At 33.0% G+C, this 20,815-nt stretch overlaps 2 protein-coding genes across 3 annotated transcripts; one reads left to right on the forward strand and one right to left on the reverse strand.

The window, feature by feature from the left end:
- The first annotated feature begins 4,557 nt into the window (after positions 1 to 4,557).
- Positions 4,558 to 6,968, forward strand: LOC142607986 (gibberellic acid methyltransferase 2-like). Of its 2 annotated transcripts, none has more exons than XM_075779678.1 (3): positions 4,558 to 5,203; positions 5,547 to 5,840; positions 6,348 to 6,530. In XM_075779678.1, exons 1-3 carry the CDS (start codon positions 4,643 to 4,645, stop codon positions 6,387 to 6,389), a joined length of 897 nt encoding a protein of 298 aa, XP_075635793.1. In that variant the 5' UTR covers positions 4,558 to 4,642; the 3' UTR covers positions 6,390 to 6,530. The 2 variants fall into 2 exon arrangements, with proteins under 2 accessions (XP_075635793.1, XP_075635794.1); XM_075779679.1 differs by having other exon boundaries at positions 4,559 to 5,203; positions 6,338 to 6,968.
- Positions 6,969 to 8,388: 1,420 nt separating this feature from the next.
- LOC142608263 (L-ascorbate oxidase homolog) lies at positions 8,389 to 11,249 on the reverse strand. The gene is made up of 3 exons (XM_075780008.1): positions 10,974 to 11,249; positions 9,308 to 10,417; positions 8,389 to 8,772 (listed from the first exon to the last, which is right to left on the reverse strand). The coding sequence occupies exons 1-3, from the start codon at positions 11,219 to 11,221 to the stop codon at positions 8,472 to 8,474; spliced, it is 1,659 nt and encodes a 552-aa protein (XP_075636123.1). The 5' UTR covers positions 11,222 to 11,249; the 3' UTR covers positions 8,389 to 8,471.
- Positions 11,250 to 20,815: the final 9,566 nt, after the last annotated feature.

The following is a 20,815-nucleotide window of genomic DNA, read 5'->3' on the forward strand; positions in this document are numbered from 1 at the left end:
GTGATTGCTATGGACATAAGAGAGACAATTTACCACCTGAACAGGAGGTCATAAATCATTATCAAAGAAATGGCATTGGGAAATAAAATGTGAATGTATGGTCCAAATCAAGAAATCTTTGAGGCCCTTAGAGGATCCAACATAAAACTGATCTTGGATGTCACTAATGATAAAAATAAATAAATAAAAAGAATTCACCCCGATTAAAAAAAACAAGGTTATATTACCAAAGGATTTCATAAATTCAAAAAAAAAAAAAATCACTACGCACCCTTAATACGGTAGTCACTCAACAAGTATAAGTACTTATGGGATGTAAGAGACAATAGTCGGATTCAAGTTTCCAGGAGAAAATTTCAAATTAAATTAGAGTAAAAATTTTATATTGTATAAGAAAATATTATTTATTTTATATTATTTTAATAATTTAACATAAAGTTCATTGTTTTAATAAATATAAGTTTTATTATTTAAAATATTTTAATAATTTATTGTAATATATTTTATTTTTTGACCAGAAAGTTTTGTAATATTTGTTAGTCTTCTATTTGTGCTTGTTATTTCCCCTATTCATGTGAGTGGTTTTCTCTATTTTTGGCTGAATATTCATGGTAGGAAGTGTGATTGCATGAATAATATGCTAATTATATCACTAATAAACCCATTGGCGACTTGTTCATGTAGAAAGTAGAAACTAGAAAGAATAATTATTACTCGTAAAATATCTGGGAGAAGAAGATGAGAAATTCAATAGGCTTTTCAAGATTCCCATGTGCAGTCCCGTATAAAGTACCATAGCTAATAGTTCATAACCGTAAGCTATGGAGAAAAGTTGCTTAAACCCTACCCTACCCGCCCCGCCCCCCCCCCCCCCCAATTATAATAGCAGAGCGAACCCTAAGGACCTAGGGTACCAAGAAGCAAAAAGATACCTGAAAGCTCTCCTTCCTGGCGTGCAGTGGAGTCTCTCTTTGGCTTTTGTGGGGGCCTCAACTACCTGTCTATATAGAAGGGAGCTCTCGTTTTACCTCACTCTTATAAAGACCATTTCATGTCATATCATACATGATGTGACATTTGAATATATTTTAAATTTATTATATTTAATTTAGATTTATTTCAAATAAAGAAAATATTATTATCAAATAATAATATGGAGTTCTTAAAAAAACTTTTTATGAGTTTTTTTTTAAAAAAAAGCTACTAACTATTATTTGGACCCTAATAATATTATGGGTCCAGTTAATATATGCCCTTAAGATATACATTAACAAATTTGTATTTAGAAAAAATTTATCAAGAATTGAAAAAATTGTCAAAATTTTTTCAATTCTCAATAAATTTTTTTTTCAAAAATGGTATACTATTGTGTGCTCTTAGGGCACACATTAGTAAAATCCTAATATTATTAAAAAGACCATATTTTCCACATTTTTTGTGTGTTTTTTTAATCATTGATATTAAGAATTATTGTTAGAGTAATATAACTTTTTATTTAATTTATTACTAATATATATATATTGGATGATTGCAACAAGGGAAGTTATTTATTTATTTATTTGGATATATCAAGACAAAGAAAAAGGCCCTAAGATGGGCAGGGAACAGAATGCAAAACAACCTCCCAGAGGTATCAAAATCAACCAAGGTGGCGTTTGGATTGTATTTTGAAGTGAGCATTTTGCGTTTTTTTTCTTTTTCTAGACCAACGCCTCTTGTACAGTTTATTGGACATAAACAGTGCAAATAGACAAATGAACAGTATTTTTATTTATGTATCGTAACTGGAAATTATTATTTTTTATTGTTTTCAGTTTTCAGCAAAATAAGTGGTATCCAAACGCACCTTAAATTTCTCATTAACAGGTCAACTCTACAAAATTTGAGGCATTAAGTAATAATTTATATTTTGTGTATTTATATTTTAATGATTGAATATTTTTAATGGAAAGATGGAAGGATATTTTTTTGGCAAATGATGAAACTACTTTTGTAAGTGAGAGAGGGAGAAAAATGCATATGACTTCCTTAAATTTTAGCTAAAAAACACTTTTCAAACAGAAAAAATAAATAATTATATATATATATATATATATATTATTTTAGATTGTTATATAAATATACCAGTATAGTTTAGAAGCAAACTACTAAAGAAATTGGTTCTGATTGGGGTTTCATGAAGCTTCTTCTCTCGTTAACCAAGAGTCAAATGATGCAACTGATGAATCTGTGGGGATCACCTGGTTAGTGGAGATTAGTTTGGCTAAGAGATCTTGTGGCTAAATGAAGGAAAATGTATGCAACTTCTTTTCACTCTCCAATTCCATTGTATTCTACTGCAATATGGTAAACAAAATTAAGACTATTGGTCAATCATTTGGATAGAATTAAGAGTTTAAATTTGGTAAGAATGGGGTGTAAAACTTATGTTTTACACCATCTAATAAGATATTGTCACATCAAAATTTTATTTAAAACTTAATACATCCTACCACATATAATAACATCTCAATAAACTTAGAGTTAAATTGGATTTTCAAATGGGTATTAGAATTGATTGAGTATGATTGTACCTATTTTTTAATATGTAATATGATAATGTGACATGTTGGGATTGGAAAGGTAAAACTTTGTTTTTACACCACATCTTTATTGAATTTAATCTCTTGAATTAAAGATAATATTATGGAATTAAATTGGATGTGATGTAAAACCCAAATTGTATCCCTCCAATCCCATGTCACATTATCATGTTACATATTAAAGATTAAAGATTAAGCATAACCACACTCCATTAATTCTAATACCTATTTGAAAATCCAATTTAATTATGAGTTTATTGAGCTGTTATTATGTGTGGTAGTGATGCAGCGTAGACGTATAGAAGCAATATCTGTGTTAATGATGCAGATTGGTTAAAGGAGAATAAAATATTTTATTCTCCCCTTAACCAATCTGCATTAGATAGGATGTATTGAATTTTAAGTAAAAAGTTGATGTGGTAATTTCTTATTGGATGGTGTAAAATATAAGTTTTACATCCCATATTTACTAAATTTAGACTCTAATATTATTGGCTTTGCACTTAATTAGAAGGAGTTTGTGAATTAGGTTTTACAGTAAACTTGCTGATTAGTGTAAGCAGTCAACAAGTTTTGGAAATACTTTAACAAAACTAGTGTATAAATTATAATCATTGACAAGTAAGGAAACATTTTTATGTACCATAGAGGCAGTTTCAGTGCATAGACGATTACAGCCAAGACCAGTAAAGCCATACAATAAAAGTAACGACAGCTCCACAAGAGGAGTGTCAAAAATAGCAAAATCCTGTTGAAGGTGGACTACCATTTTTGCAAGCACATTGGCATAAGTATTGGCTTCCCTGTAGCAATGGTTTAGCTTCCACCTAAGAATTTGGTTTATTAAGTTCTTGTAGTCATCAACCATATATTAGTGCAAAATTAGCTAGAGAGTCATCATTGCTGTTTAGTAACCCAACAATAGAGTTATCATCTAAGTCAATTTCAACTTCTAGGATTTGGAGATGTATTCAAAGGGCAAGTCCATCTCTCACGACCCAAAGTTCAGCATGTAAACAATTAGACCAACCTATAGCCAAGGACGGAGCCCTCATTGGACTAAGGGGGGCAATGGCACCCCATATTTTTTTAAAAAATATATTATTATATATATAAATGTATTAATTTTAGCAATTTTATTCTATAAAATTACATTTTCTTTCTTTTAAACAATACCATTGATTCTTTTAAGAGTAATGCTATACTCACAAACTTTCTTACAACATTTTTACAAACTGTTTTGGTGGCAAATTTTTATTGGTTCACGTATGAGTCTATCACTCATATAATTTTTTTTAACTTACCATTAATCACTTATCATATCAGTAATTTATATTAAAAAAAATTGTAGTTCCAGCGCCTGCTAAATATTTTGGTACTAAAAGCCAAAACGAATTCAATTCCTATGCATTTCTTTTTCTTCTCTTATACATACTCCTATGCAGGTCATGTGAACTAGTTTTTACCCTTTTTCCTTATCTTAGTTTTGTTTCTCTCTTCTAGTAATTATCATAACATATTTGGATTTTTATGCATTGTTTTTACAGCATAGTGCATGTGACAAATATGTAATTAATTGCTATATCTAATAGTCTACTAGTGATTTGTTGGTAATTATGGAACTATGGAAGTACTGCTGTTCTTATCCTAGATAACATATAGATTGTTATATATCTACAAGCTCCCATGGACAGATGGACTTACGTACGTCTTTGCGTGTAGGGTACCATTTTAAATATGCTTTTGAGATTAACACATTTATATCATTTTGCTGCCAGTGTATTATAACAAAAAAGAGAAAGAAATTGAGATTAACACGTAGCACAAATACTATTACGTACCAAATACTTCTACCTACCAAATTGTGTGACCCCATTTCACATCTAGTGTGTCAGCAAGCACATTTTGAAACCTTCAAGCATATTTATGCCACCATACTTAATTACCTACAACTACAACTCTACAAGTGCTTATCTACTTATAGTTTAAGATATGGTCATTGGTATCGATTTTCAAGATTCTGTAGTTGTTTTACACTCCCGGTAAGAAGATTGAAGAAGATGGAATTATCGAGACCAATGACCATATCCACCACTAGTCCTAGAGAGGGTTTAGAGACAAACTACAAGGAGCACAAGCAGACAGGGGCAGGAGGGCTTCATAGGGTTCTATGTATGCAAGGTGGAGATGATGATGGTAGCTATGCCAAGAATTCAGAAGCTCCAGCATCTGCAATCACCTTATCTAAGCCATTGCTCTTAACAGCTATACAATCACTGAATTTGAAACTTTTCTCTAGGATAGAGGAGGAAAAGGATTGTTGTATAAGGATTGCTGACTTGGGTTGCGCAACTGGGTACAACACCTTGGCCACAATTGACATGGTTGTTGAGTGCCTGAGAAAGCAATACATCCATGAGTGTGGCTTTGAGCCAGAGTTTGAGGCCTTCTTCTCTGATCTCCCTTCAAATGATTTCAACTCTTTATTCAGATCACTGCCTGCAGCCACAACAAGGCACTATTATGCTGCAGGTGTGCCTGGCTCCTTCTATGGTCGACTTTTTCCTAAGAGAAAGCTTCATGTTGTGGTTAGCTTAAGTGCTTTACACTGGCTCTCCCAGGTACTAATTAAATTAACCAACAATATATAGTAATAGTTATACTTTTACATACATATATATATATATATATATATATATATATATATATATATATATATATATATATATATTCATCTATCTCACCTTCATACACACCCACACACCAAACACACTATTCCATTGATATCTCGTAAACTTGTTTTCAAAAGTTTCCTCTACTTTTGTGTCTTGTTGGTTATATTGTGACACAAAATAGTTCATCTCACATCTAAGCTATATTAGAACCAAACAATACGTGCTTCCTTGCCAAAAAAGAAAAGAAAAATTCTTACTTATGTTCAGTTTTCCTTTATATATAAATCAGATACCAGATGCAGTACTAGATAAGAGATCAGCGGCTTGGAATAAAGGAAGAGTGTGGATCGATGGAGCTAAGAAAGAGGTAGTTGAAGCATATGCAAAGCAATCGGAAGAGGATCTGGAGAACTTTTTAAGATGCCGGAAAGAGGAGATTGTTCATGGAGGAATGCTGTTTATGCTAATGGGAGGAAGGCCTGGATTCCAGCAGCCTGAGAATCAGTTAGGGGATCCTGACTCGAGTGCCAAGCACCCTTTTGCCACTTCCATGGATCAAGCTTGGCAAGACCTATTAAAAATGGTATCAATTGCTATCTTATCTCCCCCTGCCTATTTATCATCACACACACACACACACACACACACACACACACATATATATATACATTCATAAACCTCCACTTTCCAATCATATAATTTCCTTGACATCACTTGAGTTTTTTTTTTTTTTTTGAGTAACATCAATGATATAACATTTTTTACTTACAACTAACCATGTTAATAGTTTCAAAAAAAAAAAAAACATGTGAAAAATGATGTCACTAAATTTATTTTTATTTCCTTTTCGATCACCTTTTTGTAGCTGTTCTTCGTGATTAGTCCTACATATATTATTGTACTTATACCAAGATTTTTTTTTTTTAATTTTTAATTTTTTAGCTTTATCTTACAACAATTCTTATTTTGCAATATATAAACTAGCTAGACCTAATCACATTGGCATCTTGATATTGATTCACTTCCTTTTTCTTTTTCCCCCCAATTTTTTTTCCTTAAAAAAAAAAAAAACAATGGAAGGGTTTGATAGACGAAGAGACGAGAGACGGGTTCAATATTCCGGCATACATGAGAAGCATGGAGGAGGTGGAGGTGGCAATTAAGAGATGCGGTGGTTTTGAGATACAAAAGATGGAGTACCATAAAATAATGGAGTATTCAGAAGAGAAGCATAAGGAGTGGATCAGGGATCCGGTTTCCTATGGGAGAGCCAAAACCAACATGGTCCGTGCCACTTTGAGGCCCATAGTTGAGGCCCACCTTGGTCCCAACATCTCTGAGGAGTTATTCAAGTGTTTTGAAAAACAGGTTTCTTCTGATATTAACCTCCTCCATAAGACTGGTTACTATGGTGTTATTGTTGCCTGTCTAATTAGAATGTGGGAATAATTACCTAAAAACATGTGAGTTTCAATTTCCTCTTCCATTGTATACTATCCCCTCGAGAAAACTTAGGTATAGTTTCTTGGGGGAAGTATATTAGGTTTTCTAATTATATTTAGACATATAGTTAGAAAACATGTGTTGTATAATTTTATTTTAGAAAAAATAAAAATAAACATTCCAGAAAATGTTTCGACTTCAAAAGACCATGACATTCCATCTCTGAGTATAAAAAATATATATACATTTTGTAAACTATATGATAAAAATTGAGACTTTGGAAGCTGTGATTATGTCAAAGTGGTTGTCTTCCATTTGTGATAAATGGCTAAACTCTCCTTTTTGCCAAGTGACTATTGTTTATTAGATTGGTTTTTAAATCATGGGTTTTTTTTTTTTTTAATTCAATCATTTTAATGTATTTTCAACAAGACACTATAAATTAAAGTAAGAAGCACATACGTTGTGATTAAAACCAATCGAAATTTTTATTGTTTTTTTAAAATCTTTTATTGAAACTTATAATATTCCTGTTATACTATAAGAGAGTTATGAAATTATATAATAATTACTAATGCCAAAAGTGAAATTATATGATAATCATAATTCAATTATTTTAAACAAACATTCTCAGTAAAATTACATATTATAGAAGCTCTAGTCCAAATGATATGGTGTACTATACTTCATACATTGTTATATAATAAAAGTTGTGTCCTACATAGTAAAGGCTTTGATTCAAGTATTTATCTATTTTAATATGGGCCTCAAATAATGGATCATTGGATTCTCAAAAAAGAAAATGGATCATTGTAAAATCGGGTTGGGTTGTTTGGTGTGGGCCAAGCCTACACATGGGAAAGAGTCGTTACTTAATTTTAAATGGACCAAGAGCCACTTTGAACCTCATATATAAATGTCTAACTTAATAAAGGCGTTAGACACCCAAACTTATGGATCCACATGTGGCCTTCACTTGCGTTATTGGGTCATATTTAAGGAAGAATTACTAAAGAAATCTTAACTTTTTTTTTTTTTGAGGAAAAAAAAATCCTAACCTAATCCCATAATTTATAATTATATCACCATATTTACCGTATGTTAAATTCAAGATCAAAGTTTAAGAAAGGAAAGCAACCAACACAAAATTAGAATAGGATGCATTAATCACACATTAAATTTGGAAATGAAAATTAGTCAACTAAACATGTGATGTAATTAAAAGAATTATACATATTAATTAAATTCATAAATTCAAATTAGTTAACCAAACATGTGATGGAATTAAAAAATCACACACTAAATGCAAAAATTCAAATTGGAGAATCAACTAAGTTTTATATCACTTAGATTAGGCTATAATATCATTTCTATCTTATATATATAAAAAAATACCACTTTTATATATGGGAAACACGCAAATTTAAAAGCTAGCTAATTATTAAACATATAATCATCTCATAAACAGGAAAATAAAAAATTACATTTGAGAATCAACAAAGGCTCATTAGGTCTTTAATTAGCCTTTGGTTAGCAAATTTAAGTAAAATAAATTAATAAAATAATCATTGAAATTGAACACAGTACTTTATTCCTATTACATGACACTACTACTAGGAGAGTATATAAAAATAAATAAATAAAAATCAGAGAGTAATATTGTATTGCATTTTGGAAAGGGTTGATACAAAATAAGTGGAGTCAGCCACTCCAATATTCCTTAAAAATTAAAATTAGTGGGAGCATAGCTGTGTGTGTGAGAGGTCAAATTTTAGATGGTGTAAGGTGGGGGCTTGGGCAAGTTCTTGACTAGGCCACAGAGCAAGGAATTGTCTGGAATGTTGTATTCGTCCCTGAGAGAACGTGCTGGGGAGAGAACGCTCACGTAAAGCTGTTGTCCAAGGTAGCGATTCTCTGTCAGCTCCGACCTCAAGTTCCACATTCCAGCATTGTCAAATGTCAACAGGATTGCTGCCCATGAATTTGGGTACACTTGGACTGTGTGCCTACTCACTGCGTCAAGAAGGTTGTAGTTCTTTCTACGTTCTGGGTTCCACCTTCCTGGCTCAATGCTGCATGCATGTTTAGAGCGCTCACATTATTCAATTTATAATAGCATAAAAGGTAAATTTTACCTAATTAATCTCAAAAATCATCCACACCAATTAAATTAAAATTGTGTAAATTTACATGGTTGCCTTAGTAACTTTGTATGCATGCAAGTCTATTCTTTAATACTTTCTATACTCATACACATACAGATGGAGAGATAATTTGAGAGAGTAATAAAAAAAATAATATTCTAATGAAATGTAATGTAAAATTAATAATCGTACTCAAATGTTTTTGAAAAATAATTAAGTAAAATAGAAAAAGTAATAGATTTTTTATACTAAAATAGACAAATTTTTGTACAAACTAATACAAATTTTCTTAAGTTTAAGATTAACATGAATCAATCAATATGTGCACAACATAACTATATGACATGACATAGAAGATAGATTTTGATTTGCAGAATGCAAGAAAAACTGTGAAATTTGTTGTGCACACTAAAATCAAGTAACATAATTAAGATTTTAATAGCTAGTTTAGTTAGTTTCTTACGCAACAGCGAAGAAGGAGTATCCATCCAAATGCCATGACTGAAGGCTCTTCTCGTGGTTCTCAAAGATGATCTCCACGAAGTTACGGAAGGTGGTGTTGACGACATTGGGTTCCACGGTGACCTTGTTTGGAGCGACATTCTTGGGATCATCTGGGATTGTGTCATATTTGAAGACCTTGTTGGCAATACGATAGTACTCAGCAAGCTTGAGTGGAGTGGCAGTGTCAATGTGGGATACACCATTGATTGCATAACGAAGCTTGCCACCTGCTCTACTAGCAGAGTTAACAAGCTTGATGGTGCGGGTAATGTTAATGGCACCATAGTGATATGAGCCCTGAGGGTTAGGCCTGGCTGCACTAGCTGTAAGGTTCCATCGGAAGGTACGGAACTGGTTAAGAGACCAAGCCCAACCAACTGGGGCTGGAGGGAGCTTAGGTGAAGCTGGGCCCTTGCCATTGGTGTAGCTAATGATAGCTTTACCAACGAGCACATTTTTCAGGAATCGAGTTGAAGCTACGATGTAATAGCTCTGGGGCTTTTGGTTAGCAGTGACAAGAACTGAGAAACATTGTCCTACATGAACGTCAAGGGATTCGTATGTGTTTTGGACTGTGTGGGAGCCTTCCATCTCAACCAGCTTCATAGTGTGACCTTGGATCCTGAAGTTGAGGGATGCCTTAAGCCCAACATTGCAGATTCTGTACTTGTAGGTCTTGCCTGGCTTCATGGTGAAAAGGGGTTTATCCTTGCCCTTACCATTGTAAGATTTTCCATTGATGAGTACACCACTTGGTCTACCAAGGGAACGACCAGTGTCCAATAACTTCCTGAGTGTTGAGTGACTCTTGGTGTACCAGTCACCAATGAGGACAGTGTAGTCATCCTCAGGATCAGCATATGGGACAGGAATGAGCAACCGGCTGTTCACGCGGAGGCCGCCAAAGGCACCCGCTGCCCTGTGCACGGCAGTGGTGGGATAGTAGATGTAACTTCCAATCTGATCCTTCACTTGGAAGTGATAGGTGTAGTTTGTCCCAGGGGCAATGGGGCAATTGGTTCCGGGCACTCCATCTTGCCATGAGTTCTTTCTATGTTGGATGCCATTCCTAAATGCCATACCAATTAGAAAATATTAACTCACTATATATAAAAAAATGTTATAGAATGATTTATAATTCTAACAAATTTCCTCATATAGAGTAGAAAGAAACAGAATTATACACTTTAAATTCAATTATTATTTTTCCTTGTAACATATGTAACAAAACAATATCTTCTCCTTTTCAAGTGAAACGGAGAATTTATAGTTTATATATGAGAAATGATATGTTCACAATATTTTTATAACAAATCTTAAGTAGCGGATTGTTACTGATTGTTATTGTTGGGGCAAAAAAGTAATCTTAATATTTGATTCAAATTTGAACCAATAACAACTAACCACCTATGATTTGTTGTGAAAATATTGTAAAAATGTTGTGGACGTAGCATGTCTCTATATGTATAGTTAAAATTTATTTGACTATAAAAAATGTCAAGTTATTTAAAATTTTATGATAGATAATGTGGATGCAGATAGCATGTCAATGTTGGCGGCACACAACAATAAAAAAAAAGACAACAAAGAAGAAAAAATAAATAAAGAAGGAAAGGAATGAATACCATGTCAAGAGGAAGGGTTCATCAAGGTAATTATGGACGTTGATGACAATGTTGTTGTTGGTGGTGGAATTGATATTGGGTCCTGGAAATTGACCATTAATGAGAATGCCTTGTTGGGGGATCCCCAATGGAGAGATGGTGCCATAGGTGACTTTCCATGTGAAGAAAAGGTAAGGATCTTCACCTCGGACCACAGACATTACTCCAATGGTGAGGCATAGCAACAATATAAGCTTCACCTCACCCATTTTTTTTTCTCTCTTACCTATATATTTTTCTCTATTTTTTTGTGTTTTTTGATCTTTGTTAGATCAACCCTTTCCTATGTACCCACTATATATCAGTTCCTATTTTAGAAGAAGATGGATGGTCTCCTTCTAGCGTTTCCGATGGACATTCTCTTCCTCCTCTTATATACATTTAATAGGATATTTCTCTACCATACAAACTCTCCGCAATCTTCTCTGAGCTCACCCTTTTCTCTTGCCCCTTGCATTCCGTCCTTCCTCTCAATTTCCTCTCATTTTCTCTCTCTCTCTTTTCCCCTAAATATATGCACTCGCTTTTTCTCTTAACTAACTAACTAACTAAACACATCATGTCCTGGTTAATGTCAAACTAATTGCCACTGTCCAAAACTATTCCCAACTCAATTTTTCAACGGCAGAAGATATTTTTAAGGTATAAAAAAAAAAAAAGGCAAGATACTAGAACTAGTCTAAACTCTAAAGTTATATTGAATTTCTGTGTTAAAAAAGAGCCAAAAATTTTAGTTTAATAATTGAACATGTGTGATCTACTTGAAGCATACCATTCTCACTAAATTGTTAATATTTCGCCTAATGGTTAATCTTGTCAGAAAAAGAAAAGAAAAGAAAAGAAAGTTGAAAACTAATGCTCAAGGTTGTTGAAGAATGATGCACATAAAGTTCAACCAAAAAATTGCAAATTTAATCATTCTTGTTACAATACAGCTTGGGGGTGTTGTGAAGTCTCTCCTTGTTACAATACAGCTAAAAGACTGCAATTTAATCGTTCTTGTACACTACAGCTAAAAGATTGCAATTTAATCATTCTTGTTACAATACAGCTTGGGGGTGTTGTGAAGACACTCACTGTTACAATACAGCTAGAAGACTCTTCTTGTTATTATGCTATACATGATTTCTCTTCTTCTTCTTTTTTGTGAATAATTCAATATTTAGGAGAGTAGCCATTGAATTACAAGACTTTTAGCTATATGATGTTGTTTATAAATATAATAATAATCAACAACAATTTTGTACCTCATATATCCTTTTCCTTCTTGAAATTATTCAGTAAAATAAAAAGATTAGGGTTGAATGGATTGTAGTTATTTTATAAGTGCATAAACCACCGTGAGAGTCCTGGGATATGCTAAAGAATTGCATATAGGCTATATGACCTTATCTAACCTTCTTTCCTTAAAAATAAATTAGCAGAAAAAAAACCTATTAAATCTGTAATTCTTGTAATTTTTAGCTTATAAATTTATGTAAGATTATCATATCTGTGAATTACATAAGTGGCAGAAGAAATTTATTTCTTTAGAGAATTGAAATGTTGGTATCCTTCTTCGTTAGCTTTCCATTCAATTACATGCATGTTTTAATATTATAGTTGTATTAATTTTGATGTGAAATATAGGATAGTTCTTAAATTCAGGGCTAGTTATTAGTTTGAATTTAATTGGGGAGTCTAGGTTAAAATGTAGGTATAATTTTCAATTGTCGTTACTTAGATTCCTCAACTAATTTCGTCATGTAGTTGTTTTAACTAATAAACAACATAGTTGAATTAAATTTCACTTGAAAAAGATAATACTATATTTGCATTAGTCAATGCAATCATGTGATTGAATTAATTGGAAAACCGAGACTACATCTTATGTAAGCTAAAGCAATATCATACAACTCTATTCCTTTTAATTGAAAGACTATTTTCACTACAAAAAAATGGGGCTATCTTAGCGTTTGCGAAACTGTTGGAATAGCCCTAGAAAGCACCGGAATAGGGTCAAAATGTCTATCCCGACATTTGTTTTTCTCGGCGCTTCAAACTACCATGCAATGACAGTTAGTATAAGATCGTCAGACCTGTACTAGCGCTTTTCAAAAGCGCTAGGATAGGTCCTAGGGCTTTTTAGACCCTGTTCCAGCAGTTTTACTTGCATTGGGATAACCCTTACCAATAGCTTTGAAGACTTGTACCAGCAGATTTTAGGGCCTACACCGGCGCTTTTTTTTATTTATTAAAAAGTGCCGGTATAGGTCTATCTATACCCACGGTTTTATAACCGCCCCTATAAAGTATTTACAAAAATATGAATACAACCTATACCAACACTTTTGAAAACGCTGGTATAGGCAGTACCTATTCCAACGTTCTCGAAAGCGCTAGTATAGAAAGTGCTGGTATATGTCTATCTATAGTTGCGGTTTTATAACCGCCCCTATAGAGTATTTACGGAAATATGAATACAACCTATACTAGCGCTTTTAAAAGTGTTGGTATAGGCAATAGCTATTCCAGCGTTCTTAAAAGCGCTGGCATAGGTCTTCAATAAATATAATTAAAAAGGCCTATACCAGTGCTTTTAAACTGCCACAATAGGTTCTGTCTATCCCAGCACTTTGAGAACTACTGGTATAAGGCATATGCCCATACCTTATGCCCATACCATATTCCAGCGGTTTTTAAAGCACCGCAATAGGTCATTTTTTTATTTTTTATTTTTTTAGCAACTGTAATGTACCAACAATACATATTTTCCAATACATATTTTATAGCAACTGTAATGAACCACAATTCATATTCTCCAATAGCAAATACAATACCACATTAAACCAACAAACTAAATATATTTAATTACACCATATCAATAATTACATTCCAAATGTCTAAAATGTTATATACAAAATAATACATCCAAAGTGTCTAGAATGTTATGAACAAAATAATACATTCTACACAACTATGTAGATAGTCCTGCACAAAAGAATACATTCCAATTGTCTAGAATGTTATAATAAAGTTTCCAACTATGATGTGTATATATATCAAAGTTTGAAACTTTATTATAAGTATCAAAATGTCACGGTAACTACTCCAAAATAGGGTCCAAAGTATTGCCTATTGCATATCATTAAATGATAAGCGTTGAGTACCGGGAGACTAGATATCCACTGTAGAATCATTGTCACCATCCTATGAATTAAGAAATACACAATGAATTAGTGTACTAAACAACAGAGTTAGTAGCTAAATAACACAATATCACTAGTATTACAACTAAGTGTCACATTAGCAATTAAAACACACTCAAAATTTGAGATTTCACTTAAGCATTCGAACATTATGTTCCTTCAAAACTCTCAAATTAATTTCCCTCGAATTGGTCCATAAAAGACAAGCTAGAGTAGCAACCCACAAAGTAAAACAAGTCTTTTTACCACACAGTCCAGACGAAATAATGAGCAAGTTTGGCACTAAAAACAGCCTTGAATTGTAGTAAGGTACTTAGACTAGTGCTTGTTTAAGGAGCGAGTTTATTTTTATTTATTGTCAGGCTAAAAAATGACCAACTTAGACAAAAGTATAACTGCACTTAACAAAAAGAGTCTATATTGTACATAAGCCAGGTGAACTAAAAAATACGCTATGACAAACATATATATAAAAGGGTAGAGGAAATGTTCAAACCTTAACTCTGACTCTCCTAAAAAGAACCAAGCAATACATTAAGTTATATGAGAAACATGTTTTAGATATCACATTCTATATTAGCAAAACCCTTAAATAAGTTCAATTAAATAAGCTACATATTTCAAACTTATTTTGTTCAAGTGGGCACTCTCATGTTGCCCTATCCAACCTATTCAGTTCACTCATAAAGTCACTCATAATTAACAAATTAAAAACTGCTTAGCAAAAGTGACACCACTCTTCAGTATGCATCCATCAAATGTGATTTGTGAGAACATGGAAGTGATAAAAATCATTAGAGAACGTGGATATCCATTAGTAGGACAAACCTCATTGTGGTTTGACACAATTACTATTTAGTCCCACAAACTTTTTCAATTGTTAGAGTTTGACTCTCTGAGGTGGTATGAACGAAAAGGAAATCGTGAGAAGTATTTTGAGTGGAACCATTAACAATTTCATTTTAGTTCAAACCTCAAAAAATTAAATTTAGCAATTAAAAGTTTGTGTACTAAATTGCAATTGTGTCAACTCACAAGGACGCGTAATACCCCTTTTCCTAGTAGATAAAATCATTAACATATATAGAATAGTTTAATGGTAAGCACTATTACCAAAATTTGAAGAAAATTAAATATTACTCTGATTAAGCTTGCATTGAATTAGAAAGCCATGCCCTTTGTCATGCACAAGCAATGTGCATGATCCTGTACTTTCATGGGGTTTTACCACCTCAATTCTTAACGTTGTATATAGTCTTATGTAAACTCAAGCTTCTGTTTTGTAAATCTTCTTTTCATTTTTATATAAAATCATTTTTAGACCAAAAAAGAAAAGGGAGTTTATGCAAAGCTTTGAGTTTTAAACCATCTCCTAGATGGAAAGCAACACATCATACAATTAAATGAATGAGGCACTTTAGCTCACTACTCTCTATAGACTATTTCTCAAATGCAAGTTGATAAATTTTCTTCACAAATGTAGATAGTTAAATAAGCCCCTCACAAATTATTACCAAAAAAAAAAAAAAAAAAAAGCTCCTCAATCTTTCTTAATTTACCAGTCTTTCTAGCCAACTAGTATGTCTCATCCTTTCCAAGGACAAGATCCACATCTAAACTTGTTACTGCAGATTTTTATTTGGTTATTAATGAATTGCAAATGAGTTTCTAAGGAAGTCCTAACACATTTCTGCTCGAAATATGATATTTTATTGGTGAACAATAGGGGAAAAAAAAACACAAGTAAGCAAAACTAAAGCCAATTAATCAAATCTCAAGATTTTTACCTGGGTAGGGGTTAAATCAAATGAGGGACGAGCATCATTTTCTCTTCTTTGTGCGCACACACAAGAAAGACCTCTTCCAAGCCTTGCTGCTGATCCTACTACAAATTCAACAATGAAAAGGTAAAACCCCCACTAATGAAAATCACCTTTCTAAATATTAAGCTGCAAAGTTTTCTTGTCGAATCTTACATTTGACCACCCACTAATGAAAAAATCAACTTTCTAAATATTCAATTGCAAAGCTATATTATTCGAATGTACATTATGACAGAATTAACTAGATCTACAAACTTCTTCTTATGATAGAGTTTTGCAAAGTACGCCTTTAACAACAAATAAGGGTTGTTAGTTGATTTATAAACTACAAAATCAAGGCAAAATCATATCAAATCAAGTTGTAAAAGTAGGACACACCCCCATAAATCACCACTTATACACAGTCAAAAAACACATTTACTGTCAATTGACCAAAACTCGCAACGATACGAAACTTATCACACAAAACTAATACAATTTTTAAATTCTTTTTGGCTGATTCAAAACTACAGCTACTCCAATCTAACATCAATGACTAGAGTAACAACTAAACAACAGCGTTTTCGTAGACATGAAACATAATGGGAAAACAAAACAAATGAGCAGCACCAATGCAACATCTCCAGGATAATTCTCTTTATGCCCCACTACAGACCCATGTGCTCTAATCCCTTTTCTAGAAGTGAAATCCACCAAATCTGCACCATATTGTGTTTGTTTTCTAGTATTCTAGCAAATTGATGATTCAATGCTATAGGAAGATAGAGGTTCAGGGTTTGGAAAATAGCTAGAGCCATCATGCACTTTGCAAAGTTTCTACCCACTTTGTCTAGGCCAAACCTTATTAAAGTCAAACTGCCAAGGATGTCTCCTTGATTACATGGCTTCAAACAGCTTAATCTACCTAGTAGGTTTCTTCACTTGCTAGCTGGTCTTGAATAAGATCCATATAGCATGGCAAACCATCTACAACCTCCAACCACATGACTAGGAATCATAATCACTTTCAAACAAGCCAGTGTCAAGCTAACAGAACAATCAGAATATTGTCAAACCAAGATGGATCATACTACTAAGGAAAACTCCAAATTCTTGAGATGAGATAAAAGTTGCTTTTCTGATTATAGTTCGTTTCCGTAGGCATTGCTGCTGTAACTCTATAATTGAAAAACAAGGAAAAAAAAACCAGCAACCCTAATGTTAAGATTATCAGCTTGGCACATTTACCTAATAACTTTCAGTACCCAAAAAAATAAAAAGCCTTGTAAATCACTCGCACCCAAGTCTTTGAATTTTCAGTTATATCACTTATGTTTAGGTGTTAAAATTTTGTTTATAAGGCTAAACCAATCCAAAAAGCATGTCCCGTCATTGAAAACCAAACTAGTCATCAAAACCTATAGCTCATTCCATGAGATTTTAAATAATAAAAACCATATTAGACAATGTATTCTGCTCTAGCATGTTATACGTTGATAATATGTCATTCTCGATACAGATCCATCATTTGCTTACCATTTCAATTATATTGCTATGACATACTCTAGCTAAAAAACCCAAAACACACTCTTTCAACACAGATCTACCTACTCAACCATTCATTTCAACAAAAATTACTCCCACAAATAACCAAAATAAGTACCCAAACAAAAACAAACTCATTCACACAAAGTAAATCACAAAAATGACTTATAATTAAAACCCATCTCCAACTTCACCTAAAATTGAAAATACCCAAGTGGGCAACACCAAAAAACTCACAATTCAAGTAACAACAAAAGGCACAAAAAGATTCCTTTCCTTCAAACACAATAACCAACACTCCCAAGTTAAATAATTTTTATTTTTAAACCAACAACTATAACCATGTATTACAAAATAAGCTAGAGTTAAAATAAAATAAAATTTTGTAGCTCAAAGCACCAAATCCAAAACTATTAACAAAATACTTATAGTCACACTACAGTGTTTGCATATCCCTCAAAAAATAATGACCCTCTAGAACAACCACCAGTTCAAAGTGTCACAGAAGCCTAAGAAGAAAGAAAAAAAAAATACAAAAATCATACAAGGGGCAAGGGAAGGTATACCGTCAAGGGTGTGTCAGGTGGCTAAGGGAGGAAAGGAGACTGAGGATGGCTGTGGTGGCTGTGTTGTTGGAGGTGGTGGTGATGGGCGGCAGAAGGCAAGGCCGATGGAGTGTGAGGGAGAGTGAGGGAGGGAGTGACGGAGAATGAGGTTGCCGGACGACTGTTGGACCAGTGGCGGAGAGGAATGTGGTGGCTCGGCAGTCCAAGCGGTGAGGGTACAGAGACGAGAGTGAGGGAGAATGAGGTAGAGAGTGTTTGGGTGGGCAGCCCGATGGATTGATTTGAGTGAGAGAGTAAAGAGACCCCAATTTTTTACTAAGTGTTTTGGTGAAAACCGAAGAGTTTTAGAGAGAATTCAGCAGATTTTTATTGCGACAACATTTTTTCCTATTATAGCGGACTTAAAGCTACTGCAATAAAAAAAAGAGTAGGCCAAGGTTTATTATGACAGAAATATAAGTTGTGGCGAAAATCAAGTCCGCCTTAATAGCTCTTTAGGATTTTTTTTTTATAAAATAATATTTACTACTCCAAATTAATGAAATATAATTTAATCCTACAAAGTAACAAATATATAATTTAATACTTCAAATTACTAAAATAAAATTTAATACTACTATTGTCAATAAAATATAATTTACTAATTAAAAACAATATAATTAATACTTCCAATTATGTAAATATATTTTAATACTACAAATTAATTGAGTATAATTTAATATAATACTTCAAATTAAAAGATATATAATTTAACACTACAAATTAATAAAATGAAATATATAAATTAATAAAAATATTTTTTAATAATTCAATTTAACCAAATTTATTTTACTTTAATAATTCAAACTAATTTAATATATTATAATTTAATACTTCAAATTAATAAAATATAGTTCCCCGTTACAAATTGCTAAAATATAATGTAATAACCAAAAAAAAAAAGTAAGATGAGACTGGAGAATCAAAAAATAAAAATATTACTTTGGAATGACTAAAATACCCCTAAATCTAAAAGAATGCCAACTTACCTCCATAATCGTAAAAAATGGCTGAAACACCCCTACCGCCCAAAAAATGGCCGAAACATCCCCAAAGCAAGAAAAATAGCTAAAATACCATTGAATCCTATAAAAAGACCACAGTACCCCTGAATCATAAGAAAAAACCAAAATTGGAAGAAATATAATTCAATGTTTATTTAAAAACAACTGAACAGAAGGCCAATGTACCCCACAAACTCAAAAAATGGCTAAGACACCAAAATACCCCCGTCAGCTGAAAATGAACCAAATACCCCATAGGTATTAAAAATGTCCACTATACACCCTAAGCCAAAAGGTGACCAAAATACCTAGGAAACTTTGAAAAGGACCGAAGTACCCCTAAACCCTAAAAATGACCAAAAATACACTCTAAGACTAAAAAAATGACCCAAATACCCCCATAAATGCAAAAAATTTACACACATACATCCTAATCCTAAAAATGACATAAATGCCCTTGGAACTTAAGAAATTATTAAAATGTTTAAAAGGTATGAGATCATTTCTTATGTTTTGGGGGGTATTTCGGTCATGCTATAACATTTCTCAAATTTTTCTATCATTATAACGTTGCCTTCACAGGTTATCAATCATTTTTAACGCTTTAGGCATGTATCGGTTATTTTTTAGGTTCCAAGTGTATTTCAGATAGCTCCAACGATTACAGGGGCATTGTGGTCATTTTTACATTTATAGGGGTATATTGGTCTTATTTTACTCATTGAGGGGTATTTTAGTATTTTTCAAGCATAGGGGATATTTATGGTCGGTTTCCATGTTTCGGGGGGTATTTTCGTAATTTTATGCGCTTTGGGGGGAGGGTGCTCATTTTTTGAAGTTTCAAGAGTGTTTCGGTTAGGATTTCCACAGTTTCAGAGGTAATTCAGTCTTCTTTTTTTTTTTTTTTTTTTGGTTTCTGTGGTGCATTGGTCTTTTTTTCAGTGTCGGGTGTATTTTGGACATTTTTTTGTGGGTACGAGGGCATTGTGGTCATTTTTTCGATTTATAGGGCTATATTTGTATTATTAAAGTAATTGAGGGGTTTTCCACCTTTTTTAGACATGGGGGGTACTTTTGTCATTTTCTAGCTTTTAGGAGGTATTTCGGTCATTTTTTATATTTCCAGGGTGTATCAATCTTTTTTTTGGGTGTTGAGTGTGTGTTGGACATTTTTTGTCTTTTCTAAGGGCATTTTGGTCATTTATCAAACTTATAAGGTTATTTTGGTCTTATTTAAGTAATCGAGGGTATTTTGGTCTGTTTTAGGCACAAGGGGTACTTCAGTCATTTTCGATATCTTGGGGGTGCTTGGGTCATTTTTGATGTTTTAGGGGTATTTTAGTCATTTACTAGGTTTCGGGGGTATATCGGTCTTTTTATAGGTATCGAGAGTGTTTTGGACATATTTTTGTGTTTACAAGGGCATTTTGGTCACTTTTTCAATTTATGAAGTATTTTACTCTTTTTTATGTTTTGGGGGGTACTTTGGTCTTTTTCTAGATTTAGGGGAGTATTGATTATTTGTTAATTAAGAAATCCCTATAGGTTACCTATTCCAGCACTTTCGAAAGCGCCAGGATAGGTCTCTCTTATAAGGGAATGGAGCAAACCTGTACCAGCGCTTTTGGAGCGCTGGAATAGGTGGACCCTATTCCAGCG

Source organism: Castanea sativa, chromosome 8 (assembly GCF_040712315.1).
Source record: "Castanea sativa cultivar Marrone di Chiusa Pesio chromosome 8, ASM4071231v1".
In the NCBI taxonomy this organism is placed as follows: Eukaryota; Viridiplantae; Streptophyta; class Magnoliopsida; order Fagales; family Fagaceae; genus Castanea; species Castanea sativa.